This window comes from Primulina eburnea, chromosome 2 (assembly GCF_022965805.1).
Source record: "Primulina eburnea isolate SZY01 chromosome 2, ASM2296580v1, whole genome shotgun sequence".
NCBI lineage: Eukaryota > Viridiplantae > Streptophyta > Magnoliopsida > Lamiales > Gesneriaceae > Primulina > Primulina eburnea.
Window position 1 is genome coordinate 7845085 of NC_133102.1, and position 18948 is coordinate 7864032.

General features: G+C 36.7%; 1 protein-coding gene across 1 annotated transcript; it reads right to left on the reverse strand.

Moving 5' to 3' along the window:
• Positions 1–8669: 8669 nt before the first annotated feature.
• On the reverse strand, positions 8670–9662 carry LOC140824067 (uncharacterized). Its single transcript, XM_073185670.1, has one exon. It carries the CDS (start codon positions 9660–9662, stop codon positions 8670–8672), a length of 993 nt encoding a protein of 330 aa, XP_073041771.1.
• Between the last annotated feature and the right edge of the window lie 9286 nt (positions 9663–18948).

The window sequence follows — 18948 nt, forward strand, 5'->3', positions numbered from 1 at the left end:
GAGAGAGATGTGGAATATATGTGCTGTATATATTTTGTGTTATTCTCTGTGTCTCGAGGACCATAACCTTATATAACCTTAACAGTCTTTGACCCATCATAGAAGACTAAATTTTTCTGGATTTCTATATATAAGGTGAACCATTCTAATTATTTACTACTTTGGAAACCTATAATTAATTATATCACCTTATTCGATCTTTTTATTAAAGGGTCAATAAAAAATATAGGATCCAATTTAAATTTAATTAAATAAAAGGGATTTTGACTTTTCTAAATCGAAAAAAGGGAGTGGACTCTATTAATTAGGTGAGATTATTTATTAGTTAGGTGAGATCATTTATTAGTTCATTAATTAATTAGTTATTTATATTTTATTTTTTTAAAAAATATTTTTTTATTGATATCTGCGATTTCATGTTTCATTTAGATATTCTTCCCAGCAAAATAATCGATTCAGGTTTCAGTTATTTTTGTGTTCCTGACGTAAAAAATCATTTGAAAATTTGAAGATTTGCCGGAGAAGTAAGTATATATTCCAATGTTCCAACTTGTTTCAATTTATTTCTGGTTGTTTTTGTTAGAATTTTTGTGAATGGAGTTAATGTGAGTACTACGTTGTGTGGGTCGAGCACGATGATCGGGTGTGTGTTGGTGAGCGTCATCTCTCGAGCCACATGTGGATGTGGGTCGCGAGGTGCACACACCTCGACCCACTCGACCCACAGTGGGTCGAGTTTGTGCACCTCGACCCACATGTGGTGTGGAAAGTGAAGAGTGGGTCGAGGTGCACACACGAGTGTGTGGGTGAAGTTATGTGTTGGTTGAGTGATGTGTGGGTCGAGCAATTCATGGGTCGAGTAATGTGTATATGTTGCAATTGATGGGTAGAGTGATTTATAGAACTAAACACTCATCATTTTCATATAGCATATTTTTTTAAATAAATAATATTGTCTATAATATAATATTCTCATCTATATTTTGTAGGTTATGCCAACCATTATTTTCGTTAAGTACAATGGCGAATGGGAAATTAAAGAAGATATATTTAAATGGTGTTCATGGCCGAGTGGTAAGTGGGCAGCGATTCCTTTGGATTCTGATATTTGTTCTCTGGAATATATAGAAAGTGAGATATACAGAATTATGAATCTAGTTGACACACAAAAATTGTAATTAAGTTATCTTCATGATGTGAAGCATTGCAATATTCGTCCAATTTATATCGAAGATGATAATGATTTGAAAGCATACTTATATTTTGGATGTGCAAAAGAAAGATCGGTTCTTCATGTCGAATTTGAACTCAATGTTGTTTCTCTTGATATCGTTGAAAGTGAAAATATCATGTCACCGGATTTAAATATGACTCATTTGGATGATGAGCGTGTCGATGATGAAATAAATCTGTATCATGATCATTATTTTGATAGTATTAATATGTAATGTGTTTGAGTTGAATTTTTAATTTTGGGTCGAGGGGGTGGTGAGTGGGTGGAGTGGACAAGATTGTGCTTTAAATTTGAAGTTTGGGTCGAGTGGGTGGTAAATTGTTGGGTCGAGTGGGTCGAGTGGTGGTGTTTGGGGTTTGGTTTAGGGTTTTGTTTAGGGTTTAGGGTTTGGGTCGAGTTTGGGTCGAGTGGTAGAGAGATTTTGAATTTTGATCATTTCATAATACATAAGTCATTCTATATATGATTAGAACGTAAATATATATAAAAAAATTTATTTGTGTAAACATTTTAATATGTGTTATATATTATAATTTAAGTGCGTTGGTTAAAAAATTCATAACAATATTACACGAATGTATCTCTTATCGGGTTGAATTTATGCTCGACTAAAATTCTTAACAATTTTTTTAATTCCAATAAAATTTTTAACAAATTTCATAATAATAGAACCTAAAAAACTCATAACATGTAAGACTCGACTCAAATTAAACTACTCTACCCAAAAATTGAGTATATTGTGTGGCGCAACCCACTCAACCCAAAATTGAGTATATTGTGGGTTGAGTGGGTTGCGCCACACAATATATGTATGGCACGACCCACTCAACTCAAAATTGGGTTGATATTGTGTGGCGCAACCCAGTCAACCCAAAATTGGGTTGAGTGGGTCGAGCCAAAGAGCTACAATTTGTGTGACTAAAAACAATAATCCTAATACAATTTAAATCACAACTTGCTTTCATTTTTTATGGTGTTATATAATTGATCAATTGCTGAATCATTCTCTTAATATATTTTTTGTATGAGATCGTTATTAGATTGAATTTAGTAAAAAAATATCACTTAAATTAACTAAAAATCAATATAAAGTATCATATAAATGTTTTAATCCAACTATCATATAAATGTTTTAATCCAATGACCATAATTTATCCCAAATGCAACAACAATAATGCCTAAATTCTTCAATCTTCTGATCGTTCAATTGATAAGCATTTTCCCTGAACATGTTATAACCTGCTGTCGCTAAACAGTAAACTCCACATTCACCGCTGCAATGAAAAAACAAACATAAATTATACATTGATATACATTAAACAATAATGAAATAATAATTTTTTTAAAAAATTAACCTGATTTTTTGAGTAGGAAAATCTTTTGGCCTATTTATTCTCCATCTTTCGAAGGATCAACACCCAACATGTGGAAGCACAAGTGACAAAGGGCTAATAAGTGTGTGCAATGTCATGCTCGACCTATCTACGCTGTGGTCAGAATCCATTATTGTGATACTCTTATGGTCAGGCAAAACCTTTAACAAAACCCAATGCCGTTTCAAGCACGACCCAGGGTCGTGCCGTGCTCAGCACGACCCGAATTGGGTCGTGCTCTTCTTGAGTCGTGCTCTTACCCCGAAGAGCACGACCCAATTGGGTTTGGGTCGTGCTCTTGGGGAAGAGCTTCCCCGACTGCTCACGGGAGCTCGACCCAGGGCTCGAGCCTCCACCCACGGCTCGACCCAAATCTACCTTCGATAACAAATTCAAATTTCAAAATAAATTTCTTACCAATACGTGATTTTCTCGTTGGATTTCTTGTAGATGAATATTTTCTAGACTCGTCGTTAATTTTTAGCAAAAAACCAGAACAATGATGTAAGATGGAAGATGGTTTGAGTGTGCAGCAGCAGCAGATGAGGAAAAAAAATCTTGGGTTGAGGTGAGAAAAAGTGGGTCGCGAAGGAAAAGGGAGGGGATAATAAGTTATTTTTATTTAATTAAATTATATTATATAAAAAAATAAAATAAATATTTAAATATTCTAATGACAAAATTAGTTTTTAAACAAATTTAAAATAAAGGATAAAAAAGTAAAATTACATTCACTCCCTTTTTTTAATAAATACTTCCATGGCTCCCGTTTTCCTCATTTCCTCTTTTATTAAATATCTTGTCCATTTACAACTAATTAAATTATATGAGCCCGCAAAATAATTCCAACAATCTCTCCTTGGGCCACATAAGTTATCCATATATTCTACATGCAAAAAATGGATTGAGTTATTGCTATCTAAACCAAAATATTTCTTAACAATATGGTTTATTAATTATATCAATATTGAACCAAAGAGTTCGTCGCTACATTTCAAATAATTAGACCATCAATAATCACAATATCAATATAATCAATACCATGAATCAAGTATGAATGTGTAGCATGAAAGTATATAAATGTGATTCAAGAATAAAACATGCATTTCCAACTGGTCCTCCTAATGACTCAAAGAATCCAATAACAAACTTTACACCAGACGCTAAACTGCAATGAAAAACATCACTTTATTTCAGATATTCAAATAAATTTTAGTCTGTATATAAACTTAAATAATTTCAAATAATTCAATGCTTAAACCGAATACAAAATCCCATTGTAGAGGCATATCATCTATATGGACAACACCAAAGTGTGTTACATACCCATATAGACGCTTTATTATCACCATTGATCGTCAATAGTTTCTTAGACCAATGATCATTGCCGATTACAAAATTCTGCAACTTTATTCAGAGTTCAAATTTCCAATTATTTCCAAATGTCAGATCTCCCATATGTGAGCATAAAATCCTTAGTTCACTTTATGTACCACATAACCCGATTATTGATCCAATAACAAGTTTCTTAAATATCTGCCCAACATTTCAATGATGTACACAATATCCAAACAGTGTTCTCCATAAATCCTAATGAGATTATCACATGATAAAATTTATACTACCATATATGTGGACATAAACATCAATATATTATTTTCAATGTTGACATTTCAATTTACTTACTTCCGATAAAGTCAACATACAAAATTAATTTGCATTTAATTTCATGATTTTCTGCATGCTTACTATCGATGTCATTTAAAATATTGGTGTTCAATTTATCAAGCTTATCAATCAAGAAATCAATATCAATCATATTTGAATTTCGAAAAGTCGAAAAGTTTCATTACAACATGGATATAGGAAAAACTAGATTTGTCCAAACATGAAAGTAAATTCAAATTTCGGCTAAAAATGGTACAATAAAAGTGTTTTCCAAATTCAAATACTAGAAAAAATACATTTCCTAAATAAAGCTTTTAAAACACCAATAATGTTATTACCATTTTCCATAAGATCTATCTTTCACTATCAGTTGGCAACCAACTCCTTATGCAACCTTTTCTTTGTAAGTCAATTGGCGTATTTGTGACAATCCTTCTTCACATGCCCATCAGCCTTTTTGCAAAAGAAATAAGTGATCACTTTGTCTGGTTTCTGTTGCTCCATATGTTGTGAAGTCTCATAGTTTCTTCCTTGTTGCTCCTCCTCTTGAACTCACGGCGCAATAAGCTCATTCTAGATCAACTTTTCCTTCTGGCTATTATCGCTTATTTTGAATTGCTTAAATTGCGCAGACAGAGAGTTCAAGACTAAATGCATGAGTATGTCTTGTAATAATTCCAACTTGAATGCTTTTAGCCGAGTCAAAAAATTTAACGTTTCCATTATGCACTCCCTTTGCATGGAGACAAGTTTAGTCAGAATAGTACTTGTCTCGATCATTTCGTTTTCCATGAAACAATATGTTATATGAGTAAATAACTTTTGGCATCATTTTTTTAGGAATTGCACCCCTTATAGTATTTGGAATGGAATGTTACATAATAATCAGACTCATGAGATTTGATCGCTCTCACTTTTCCAAAGAACCATTTTGATCAGCAATTCCTGAATTGGTAAAAGGTGCGAGGCGAACTTCTCTTAGCGCATAACCCAAATCCATCCAGCCGAGGACTATCATAATATGCTCTTCCTATAATATATATATATATATATATATATATATATATATATATATATATATATATATATATATATATATATATATATATATTATGATGCTATGACAAAATAGAAAAAAATTCACAATAAATTATTGTCATGCATATATTTAAATTAAATAAATTACAAAAATATATTCATGCATGTGGTGGGCACATAAAAAAGTACCTAGCACAACATTCATATTTAGTCATTGAACAAAAATAGCAATTTATAAGTGATACACTTAAATATTATGGTTATTAAATATTGATAATAAATCTAGCCAACAATATGCTTTTCTTTGGACCGACAACTGTATGCATATATAAATCCAAAATTATCACATATTGTGTTAATATTTGACCAGAAAATGTCCTTTTGATACAATTTTTTCATATCATTTTTAGGAAATCTAAATTTAATTAGGAGCCGATCATTTTTCGCAAAAAATTACCACAATTTAATATTATATAATGTGTCTACAATATGACAAGAAAATAATCTTCATTTGGGCCGTTTAATTTCAGCATAGTTCTAACATGCTTTAAGACTATATAATTATGTGTTTATAATATGACCAATAAATAACCTTCCTTTGGGTCAATTATTTTCTGCATAAATATAAACATTTTTTTTGGAGTCACTTATTAAGACAACGATCTGGAAAAAAATAGTGTTCCTTTAGGCTGATTATTTTTCGCATAGATATAAATGAATTGTTGAAGATATATTGTACCCGAATATGGCCAGAAAATAATGTTCTTTGGGCTTATTATTTTCCACAGATTTAAATACACTTTAAAATCATCTATTGTATTTGCAATTTGGCCAAAAACTATTCTTTCTTTGGGCAGGCTATTGTTCGGATAAATTGAAGCACAAGTTTTTTTTTAACATTTTAATATCTACATATCTCAAAATCACTTTATTAACATATAATTTAAATTTAACCAAATCTGAGATACATTATGTTAATTTAACTTAAAGTTTTCACAAGAAAAATTAATTTAATTTAATTGACCCAAATAAAAAATATAGAAACCGATTATGCAAGAAATAAAATATTTTCACCTCATAGTTATTCATTTATAAATATTTTATCTAAATACAAAAAAGATAAAATAATGAATAATTTCATATTAATTTTATTTCATGCAATTAAATTTTGAAATGGTTGAATTTAATTTCACAAATAAGAAGTGCGTAAGTCAAAACTTAATAAAAGGTCAAAATATTGAATTTCAAAATCTGGTTCAAAATTGGACAACCAAAATGGCTTTAAATCCAACCAAAAATCCCCAAATCAGATCCAAACCCTAACCCTAACCCTAACCTATAATAAATCAGGCGCCTCCAGGACATTTTCCGGCCATAACAGTCATCACCGGCCACGACCCATCGTCGCCCACCACGGCCGACCACCACCCTAGCATCTCCGACCATCAATCGACCACCAGTCAGTACTTGTTCTGTTTTGTTCCAAGCATCATTCGAGCAAAATTCCGATCGTCACTGCGGTTGGTTTCGGCCAATGGTGGCCTGAAGATGGTCGTCCAACATGATGGATCGGCCTGCACATTCAATTTCCGGATTTGGATTCCTTACGGTGATTAATATCTCAACTAGAGCCAGGGTTTGAACAGAAATTTATTTTGAAATTTTGGGATTTTGAATTTTGACAATATTTTTCAGATGTTGATTTCCATAATAAATGATTTAAATTATTCATGAAAATAATAAATTAATTTTTTAAATATCGAATAATTCAAATTTCTATGATCAATCAATAAACAAAAATCTCATTATTCAACACGAATGTAGCCCTGATACAACTTGTTGGAGGTTTAATAAAATTAAATTTATAAATCATGTGATTAAATCTATATATCACAACACGTCAGGATTAATGTCAAATTATCAAAAATATAAATAACAGTAAAAGCATATCAGAATCCATTGATCGATCTAGCGTAAGAGTTATGAATCTTCCAGTGTAACAGAGAATCAATCACCTTATTTTTGTCTTAGATGAGAGAATGAAAGAGATCTAAAATATGTGTACCATACATATTCTATGTCTCGGGGACTAAACATTATATAACATTAGTACGTAGTCTTTGACATATCATAGAAGACTTAATTGGATTGAGTTTCACCATAAGGTAAATCATACAAATTTTTTTAAACTTTGAAAACTCATAATTAATTTGATCATTTTATTGAGTCATTTATTAAATAGTTTGTCTATATACAATTAATTATATTATGTGATCCCATAAAGTAATGCCAACACTCTACGCATTCATGTTACTTTTTTTTATATATTATCTGAATATTGTTTTTGTGAAACGTTTAAAGATGATATAAAAATAGAAAAAAAATTATAAAATATTTTGTTAAATCATTTAAAAATTCAAAATATATATATAAATTAGATAGAAATATTTTATTGAGAATTGATAGTAATCGAAAATGAAAAAGCGAATAAATATGTTTTTTATGAAATTATTTGATTAAATGAAGATGAAATGGTCTTATAATTTCATAGGGATGTTTTTAGTTTATAAAAAAAAACACTATGATGGCAAAATTAGTTACTCTGGCTTCTCAAGGAATTTTAATTTATTAAAAAAGAAATGAATTATAGTAGAAGATGCTTGGAAAATATATTACTTGCTAGCGATCCAAATTGCACATAACATGTGTCGTGGGTATTGGGACTTCTTGGGAACTATATATTTTTTTAATTTTTTCTATTTTACTATGGTCAATTTATTTGGTAATAAACCCAAAACTACTAAATATTTAGAGTTTCACCTCGTGACCAATGGATTATCCATTATGATAATTTGCTGATCTTGTCCGGTATCAAACCGCAACCACAAAACTTTTGCTCGTTTCTTGGTGTAGTATAACTATGTGGTCTACCCACCAAAGACATCTTCTTTACCTCCCTTCACGCCGGAGCTTGGGGTGGCTCTGTGTGGGGCCCTCGGGGGTGGGGTTCACCCTTTTTTTACATAACAATTATTGCCGCTGGATAATGAAAAAAAGAATGAATGTACGTATGTGAAAAGTGTTATTATGTGCAATTTATAATCTTATTAGTTTGTATATAAGTTTAAATGGACTAGAAAATAAAGAAGACACAAGAAACACCATATTTTAATATAGTTCGATTGAAAGATCTATATCTATGGGTCCACACGTACAGATATCAAGCAAATTCACTAAACATCAAAGTGTTAAGTTCATACAAGAACTTGAACATTTTAAAAGACTCATTTTGGCATGACGCCTCTATGAGAAAAATGCTCGGAAGACTTTTTTTTTGACAAAAAAACTTGTAATCTTTATTGATGATGATCTCGCATTACAAGTTGGTCCACCCACAGGGGAGAATTCCCAGGCACCCATTCGAATGGTGCAGGGGAAGAAATTGCAAATTTAGATAAAAAATGAGCCACCTCATTGGCTGATCTCCTAACATGCGATAGTGTAGCATTAGTAAAATCAAGACACGAACATCGTATCTCTTGAGCACAAGACCCGACGTAACTCAAATCACTTGTTGGTGACGTGACTGCTTGCACTGCCAGAAGTGAGTCAGAGCAGATACAAATATCATGGAATCCTCTCTCTTTGGCAAGACGTAAGCCTTCTCTTATCGCAAACAGTTCTCCCATGACGACTGTGTCTGGTTTAGGAATAGCAAGTCCAAACGCGATCACCATAGTACCATCATTGCCTCGGATCACTCCACCCAGCCCACAAACTTTGGCTGCTGTATTGAAGCTCGCATCCACGTCAATTCTTACTGTTCCTTCTAGCGGGGGTTGCCATGTCTCCTGCGAGGTAGTCGCTGAATGGTGTTGGTTAATTGAGAGGTCTCGGACTGCCGCTCGATAGTCTTCCAGCAAGACTGAAGCATTAGTACGAGGCGGTTGTAGCTCTTGTTTCTCCTGATCATGTAAGAACGTACACCTGACACCCCATATCAGCCATGCTTGACACATAAATTCCTCACAGTCAGCCTTACTCAAGTGATTCATCACCCAGAAACATATGTCTTGGATAGCACTGCACCCAGTCCGCTTCAAGTTTGTCCAAACGGGGTTCCCTTTCCAGAAACCTCTCACCATCGGGCAGGATATAATTGCATGGCTAGTGGAATCCTCTTGATTCATGCAAAGTGGGCACCACCCGGAGATTGGCACATGATGCCTCCTCAGATTTTGTTCGGCAGGGATGATGTTATGAAAAACCCTCCACCCAAAAAACACGAATCTTCGGGGGAATAGACAAGGACCAAATGAATCTCCACCAGCTTTCCATAGTCGAGGCATCCGATTGGTGTTCAGGAGGGTTGAAGGCCAATCCCGATTCTATACCCGCTTTTCACAGAATAGTGTCCTTTTGGTTCAAATTTCCAGTATCTCGTGTTTTCCTGGCCATGTCGCGAGAGTGGAATTGTGAGGATCCCATTCGCTATGTAGCTTGGGCATGTATTGCTTATGATAGTTGTATTCCACTGGTGGTTATTAATCCAAGCACTTACACATGACCCTTCCGGTAAACTTATTCCATGTGATTCAAGAGTGGAACTGATTGAGGGTATCCATTTTTCCCGCAAGATATCAATTGTAGACCCATCCCCAATTCTCCAATACAGGCCCATGTCTAATAGTTCTCTACTCCAACAGATAGATCGCCAGATGTACGATGGATTGCTCCCGATTGGTGCTTTCATGATATCAGAGTGTTTAAAATATCGGGCTTTAAGGACCTTCGCTACTAATGACTCTGGATTTTGAATAATGCGCCACACTTGTTTGGCCAAAAGAGCTTTGTTAAATATTTCCAACTTCCTGAAGCCCATCCCACCTTTGCACTTAGGTTTGCATAAGAAATCCCAGGTGGTCCAATGCATACGCCTGTTCTCCTTCCCAGAACCCCACCAGAAATTGGCACACTCTTTCTCGATTGTTGCACAGGTCGATCTCGGTAACCGAAAGCACGACATAGCATAAGTAGGCACTGCTTGTAATATAGATTTAATAAGAATTTCTTTTCCGCCTGTAGAGAAGAATTTGCTACCCCAGCCTTTAACCCTTCGTGATACACCCTCCACAAGGTAACTGAACTGCACTTTTTTGTTACGAAGAGAAAAAGTTGGCAGACCCAGATACACCTCGTGCCCTTGTACTACCGGGATCGACAAAGAACATTTAATTCTGTCAACTAGAGCAGGCTCAGTGTTCGGAGTAAATGATAGAGCCGACTTCTCAAAATTAATCACCTGTCCAGACGCTAGTTCGTATGCTTTTAGGCACTCCTTCACTCCAGCACAGTCTGCTTCCGTAGCACGAAAGAAGACTAAGCTATCATCCGCAAAGAATAAGTGAGTCAAGATTGGACATGTAGAAGCAATTCGGACTCCATGTATAGATCCCCTAGCTGCATGCGTGGATATTAAGGCCGATAACCCCTGTGCACATAAATTGAAAAGGCACGGCGAAAGAGGATCGCCCTGGCAAATGCCTCTGCTAGGTTTCAGGTTGCCTGACACTTCCTGGTTGAGCGAGAAAGAGTAGTTTACACTTGCTACACACCTCATCACCTTCCTGATCCAAACTCTACTGAACCCCAATTTAGACATTATTGCATCGAGAAAACTCCACTCCACACGATCATAGGCTTTACTCATGTCCAATTTTAGGGCCGCATATCCATGTTTACCTTTTTTTCGGGCTCGAATCCAGTGAATAGCTTCAAAACCAAGAATGACGTTATCTGTGATTAGGCGTCCTGGAATAAAAGCACTCTGAGTGTCGTCAATAATATGCTTCATCATCGGTCGTAGTCGATTGGTAAGGGCTTGAGCGACTATTTTGTAACATATATTGCAAAGGCTTATTGGCCGAAATTCCTTTACCATCATTGGATTACTGACCTTCGGGATAAGAGTGATTACAGTATTGTTCCCTTGCCAAGGATTCACCTTCGTTTAATATTTTCAGAGCTGCCGTAGTAACATCCACCCCAATTATATGCCAATACTTCTGGTAAAAGAGAGCAGACAGACCATCTGGCCCAGGAGCTTTATCGGGGCTCATATCAAACAGAGCTGTTTTAATTTCTAGAGCGGAAAACGGTGCACATAGAATATTGTTCATAGCACTAGAAATCTTTGGTTCAATACAGTCAAGCACAGGTTTCATGAAATCTTGGCATGGAGCAGTTGAAGTAAATAAGCTGGCAAAATAATCAGAGATGATAGTAGCCATACCTCCAGGATCCTGGACATATTCGCCATGGCTGGATATTAGACCATTGATGGTATTCTGTGCTTTACGTATAGTAGCCGTCCTGTGGAAGTCCCCCGAGGCTAGCCAATCGGCACGACTACGCTGTCGCCAGAACAGTTCTTCCTGGGAGCTTAGCTTTTCTATTTCTTCTTCAAGGCTCCTGACATTGTCTATCTCATGCTGCCATCGCTCGTGAGTTCTAAGGGCAGCTAGCTGCTCGCGTTTACATTGGATTTGCCTTGGGATAAACCTGAATCGATTATGAGCCCACTGATGTAGGAGACTAATACAGGACCGAATTCTGAAGTTAAGGTCCACATTTGCGCCCGGTTGCTGCCATCCTTCGGATATTATAGCTTCACACTCGCGATCCCTGGTCCACATAGGCTCAAAACGGAAGGGACGTTGGCCAGATCTGGCACACTTCTGAGTCAAAACCCCACTGCCAAGTTCCAAAAGTAATGGGCGGTGATCAGAATGATAATAATCCAGAGCTGTGCACTTTGAGGTGGGATATAGCATGCGCCAACCAAACGTGCTAACAAATCGATCAAGTCTCTCAAATATCAAGTCACCCATATGGCGGCGATTGACCCAAGTGAATACATCACCCTCACTGTGTAGGCTTTGCAGATTACACTCATCCAGCACTCCACTAAAAGCTTCCATCTGTGCAGCCGGACGTCTATTCCCCCCTAGCTTCTCACTATCAAAACAAACTTCATTAAAGTCTCCTCCAATGATCCAAGGATACTCACAGAGTTCATGCATGTCATTTAATCTTCTGATCAAATCCCAAGATGCGTGGCGTAAGCTTGTGTCAGGATGCCCATAAAAGCCCGTAAACCTCCATTGCTTGTCTCCATGGCACACAAGGCAATCAATATGTCCCAACGAGAATGATTTAATGGTTATATCCAGTGGGTCTTTCCACAGCAAGCACAGACCACCACTCCGACCCCGACTATTCACTACAAGACATCCTTTATAACCCAAAGTAGACATCCAAATACCCTTGTTAATATCTCTCTTCCTTGTTTCACACAAAAATAAGAGAGCGGGATTCTTTTCGGCAATTAGCCGTTTTAATTCACGGAATGCCCGTTGGTTCCCAAGCCCCCGGACATTCCAAACGATGCAACTCATTGATGTTGGCGGGGTTGCGAAGCAACCGCCACCATAATTGTATCGAAGGTACTAGGGCTTTCCAGGAGTTGTTTCTTACTGTCTTGGGCTGCATCATGAGCTAATACATCATTATCAGTTGGAATTGGCCGTTTCTGACCCCGAGCCACCAACGTTCTTTGCGCCTCCCCATTTTTTTTATTGGGCTTGTTGCGAGCTCTACGTTTCCACTTCATAGGACTGTGTCTATCAAGTTTATCCTTCTCTTTATTCGGAATAGCAGGAAGCATCTCGGTCGAAACATGCGCCAACTCAATTGACTTATTGCTGAATTCATCCAGATTCACAAGCACATTATGGTCTGCTCCCAGATATGGTGTCACTGTGATCGGTCGAAGGGATTTTGCCTCTGCCTGCTCTTCTGAGTTGTTGGCATGATACTTATCATTGTGCGTTGTGTCAAAAGAGGCCTTGGCTTGTTTGTTTGGTGATGCTCGCCCTTTCATTTTGCTAGGCGCACGCATCCATGCTCCATATTCCATGGAAGTATTCTCACCCAGACTCACCTCACAAGTCCGAAACGAGTGTTCGATGATTCCACACCGGTAACAGAAGTCCGGCAGCCGTTCATAACTAACGTGAACAATGTTATCCTCATGATCCATACCTGTGCTAACTCGAATAAACTTTTTCAGCGGCTTTGTAATGTTTATTCGAACCCGTATCCTGGCAAATTGTCCCAAACACGAGCCATTCAATCCCTCGTCAACCTCCTCGACCACTCCAATATGGGAGCCAATCTTCGCAAGTGTATTCTTGTTTAGGAACGCAAGGGGCACTTTATGGCATTGGGCCCATATCGAGATTTCATCAAACTTTATGGAGTGCGGGTGCACAAGTCCTTGAATGTCCTTAAAAACAATCAGATCTTGAAAGAAATTCCATGGCCCTTCACCAAGAGCCCTATTCCTGTCAACTTTCAGTGCAAAATCCATAATGAACGTGTTGTTTCCCACAGATTCAATCACAACTTTACCTTTCAACTGCATGATACGTGGGATTTGAGAACGAAACGCCTCTCGATTCACATTCTTGACAGAGATTACCTTTGCCGCTAGACAATTAGCCATACGATCCCTCCCGAGTTTCCAATCGTCCTCCAACAGAATAACTTTTTGATCGTCATGATTTGAGAGTTTGATTTTGTCAACAAGACGACTGATTTCGTCCGGGTTCATTGCAAGAAAAAACGGAAAAAAACGCTTAGATCAAAAGGATGCAATCAAGCGATGAATCCTACAGGAGGTAGGAAGTGCTCTCATACGGCTCCCGAAGAAACCCTAGAGAGAAAAAGAGGATCCCCCTCGGAAGACTTTAATAGGGAAGCACCATTCGACTTTAGAATCCACCTACTCGAACTCTCTTCGATGTACGGACCGTTCACTCTTGAGAGCTCCACTTTCCTCTCGTGAGGAATGAGTGTCATGATGTCCCGAGCTTAGATCCACCCTTTGCGACTATACAATAGGTCCTTATAGAAACTATTTTGTATCTGTCATCACTCTAAGACAGATAATTAAGAAAAATAGAGAAGAAATGTTAAAAGGAAAGTGAAGCGAGGAAGTGAGAAGACAAAATTAGCATTACCAAGGACGCTTTGGATTGATAGGCCAAGCGGGGAGAGGAAAACAGTCGAAAGATTTACAATGAGTGAGAATACAAAGGGCACTCCTATTACCAGGCCCATGGCCATAGAGCAGGTAGCGTCATAAGTTCCACGCCATTATCGTTACTGAAGGAGAAAAGAGAAATTTAAATAGGAAATGTTTATTTATTTAATAATGATTTAAACATTTTATGTTGAATTTTTGTTATGGGGTGCCATTTTTAAAGTGAAATATACAAGTTGGAAAATGAAAAAAAAAAACTAATGCGAAAAGGGCAGGTTGATTTAGTAGGTTCTCGTGATTTGACATAGTTAATGATGGAATATATATGAATTTTTAGATGCATCCAAAGTATATTCAATAATGAAATTTGGTGGCTTTATATGATGAGATGAGTTTTTTGGGTTAAAATCATATTAAAGGAAACAAGGTGAATTCACTCCATCTAGTTTGTGGGTCGATATATATTTCAAACAATTAGTTCATTATTAAATGAATATCATTCAAGCCCAAGATACAAGTGCCCAATTGTAACGTACCGTACTTTTACTACTTGAAATTTGCGGAAAAATTAAAAATTTTATTAAATAAAAACATCCATACGGTCGTCACCCAACATTCATCAAAATATTTTTAAAATAATCCATCACCAATTAAAAAGTTGCTAAAAGAACGCTGTCTCAAAACATCTCACATTCAAATCATAAAAATTCAGAGTATTTAAAACTGTGCTTAAAAACATAAACTTGCGGTCCTCGGGTTTAGCCTTCCGCTCAGCCCAAGCCTGTCCCTTGGTCGCCACCTCCTGTCTCCTGTTCATCGTACTCACCTGCATCGATCAAGTCTAGTGAGTCTAAAGACTCAACACGTATAAACTGGAAATAACGAGTACTACATAATAAAATCGCATGCATCTTTAATATAGGACATACATAACTTTAAATTGAACTTGCATAAACTTCAACTTGGAATAAACTTGAACTTGAACATACATACTACGACGTGCCATGATCATAAACTTTTCTTAAACATGCCATCATACTTCACATACTTGGCTGCATAATTTTACGTAGAGGATGTTTCAAAGCAAGTGACCCTTAACATGATAAACGCCTGATCAGACACACCACAGTACTGGGCTGACAGGGACGTATCCACTGCCGCATACATAAGATCCCTGTTCATAATTTAACAGGCCAGTTGATCCACGTTCATAATTTAACGCTTCACAACCACGATCTAACCCGTTCATAATTTAACGGGCGGATTGGTCCCCGTTCATGATTTAACGCTTTCCAATCCTAACTTTCTTTGGTCACAAGACAATTAGCATACCTCGAAACTTAAAACATTTTCTTTTGCACGTCATTCATACTTACTTGGCGTTGAGGGATTCGTTGGACTTCGACTGGGGCCGTCGCTGCGACATACTAACATGAATTTCATACTTAACTTGCATAGCTTAGACGTAGAAAAATTATACTTACTCTCAAGCTCGATCATATCTTAGGACCTTCTATAACTTCCCATGACATGACCTTACTAATCCTTGCTCTAAACCATGGCATCAAACCTTGAAACCAAAAATAATATTTTTCCCAAACAGTGTGTACACGGACCCCTAACCCGGGTCCGTGTACAGGTCCGTCTACCTACGGTGAAGGATGTACTCGGAAAGAAAAAGGGGCACGGACCCCGTGCCTGCCTCCGTGTAAGGGTCCGTGTCCACTCGCAACTTTGACACTTGTGAGAAAGTGAAGGCACGGACCCCGTGCCAGGGTCCGGGTAAAGGTCCGTGTATCTGCGCAAATTTGACACTCACGAGAAAACAAATGCACGGACCCCGTGTCAGGGTCCGTGGCAAGGTCCGTGTGGCTACTGTCGGTCGAAACTTACGAGATTCTGAACATGTTTTTGCTTAGTCTTCTAGACTCGATTCCTCGGACTATGAACGTCACCACGAGACACTTCTTAGAACACTAAGGTATTATACCAAACCCAAGTGCATAAACATCACCCCGAGGGTAACAATTCACAACCAACGACACAACAACGAATTGGACATCAATGATTGTTCCTACGACTCTAGAACCATCTTAGTGCCTATCGACACGAAACAAAACATCGATGACCATTCCAACATCATAACCGAAGTACCTATGTGCAGCGGCGATCACCCCTCGAGCCCCAACGAAGCCTGCAACGTAAAACTTCAAGAAACACATCAATAACACATTTTCTGAAAATTACAGTTTGAGCAGTCTCACGAAAAACATCATAACTCACTCATTTTTCGTCCAAAAATCTCGAGTTTTATGTCAAATCGAAGGCATCGAAAAGTTCTACATTTTTTCTAGTTGAAAGTTTTCTCAAAATATGAACGGAAAAATCGCAGTATTTGAAAAGACAGCAAAAAACGAGTTTTAGATCTAAAACTTTTCCTTCGAAATTGATCCGATCTATGATCCGCTCAAACTACTAACATCATACATAACTTTTACGCATAAAAACAACGCAATACAATATATGACTTGATCGACACAGCAAGAACAGAATATACGTGCCTTTTTGATATTAAACGTTACCGAACCGGCGATATCGAAGCGGGGATGAAAGCGAGGTTGATCCGGGACGATCGTGGCGCTAAAACTTGCGATAAAAACTCACGAAACTTGCTGGGATCGTGAAGGGGATGGGGCGGCTGCTGTAGGGAAGGAGAATCCCTAGGTTTTCTTCTCTCAAAATAATAAAAACTGAATGATAGAGTGTGTGTGTGTTTAGGCGTTACAGGTGTGTGTAAAAGCATGTAATGTGTGTGTGAGGCGTGTGTTTTAGTGTAATTAGGAGACTGAATTTTAGTTTACTAAAATAATTGTCTAATAATTAAAACACTAACTCACAATTAACTTTTAAATAAAATTCTTTAATTAAAATATAACACACACCATGCTAGATTTTAAAAGTTTTAAACTCTTAAAATTGATAAATACATGATTTAGACTTGAAATGCTAAAATTCAATAAATTAATTGAAAATGCCCTCAAACTCAACTAAAATAAGATACCATCTTTAAATTGTCAAAAATCGTCCCCGGGTCTTTTCCTCAATCCCGCCTCGAATGATCGCCTGAAACATGAAACTCGAAAGACATTTTAACGTGCATCACATAAACGTAGATACTTTAAAATAATGCATTTAAATGAATTATGCATGACTAAACTCCTTTAAAATAAATTAAATGCTTTACTAATTTAAATAAATGCATGGGTTTTACGTGTACGAAATTGGGCTCTACACCAATCCCGCTAAGAACTCTTAAAAATATCTAAATAGAGGTGCGTTATCCCTATACAAAGGTACAATATCATTTATCCAATTTGAGCTCTCTGATGTTCAGAGAATATCATTCAATTGTTTTCTAATTTGAGATTTAGAGTGTCTACATCGGGTAACTCTGATGTATGTTCGTGATATAGTTGACGACCCATGAATTTTAATGTTTACCGGTCTATGGCTATGAGGATTCGATTACGAGATAGTCTTCTACAACGGATTTTCCCACTACGATCTACATAATCCAAGTAGTTACATTTTTTGGCTACATCAGCTTGACGTCTTCTGTAGGAAAGTGTTTACTCGTCATCGAGAATGAATATTCAATCTCACGCAACTCATGATACTGATTGAAACGTCCACTACTCGTTTTTCTTTAAAATATACTAGAGTAAAATTTTCCAAGTGTTCTGCCGAAATTATTAAGTATATACATATACATATACTAGCTCCGAAATTTCCCGACACCAAACTGCCTTACTCTTTCTGAAGAAAGCGGTGTAGGAAACAAATGAAATTAGATTCTATTTATAGGCTGCATCCGAACTAGTTCAGAAAATTCGAATCAATCTTATTTGTCACGTATTAGAATCTCATTCGTCTAGTTGAATCTCTGGGATAATGGAATCTGAAGTAGATTGGATTGTCTATTTTAAATTCGGTGGATCTCAACCGGTTGATCTCGAATTATTAATTCCTTAATAATACTTGATTAAAAATCCTTTAATCATCTTTTAATTAGTACATCATTCAAAATAAAGATTCGAGTCATTACAAATATTTTCTCAACCAAATTTTCTTTAACGGTTTGGATGCAGTGACAAGAAACGAGGCTTTGAAAAATAGTAGTCCAATATTTAGCTTAGATGATGTCGAGACTTTACACTTGTTCAATTATATGGCGGATTCTTACTACCATCAGTATTGAGATCTTTTACTGCAGAGTTGGAGCCACTTGTAGCCTTGGAAATTAATTGCTCGGATTTACAGACCGACCGTTCGAATAGAAAAAAAAATACCTGAATTGATCATGACTCGGATGGAAGATATGGTGAACAAGTAGATGACATTTATTGAAGACGCTGAAAATCGAACAAAAATCTCATTGTATCCTAGATGAGCAAACTAATCAAAATTATACTTCATGTTAACATCCTATATTTTCTTTGGTAGCACACAACTAAGCCACGATATATACC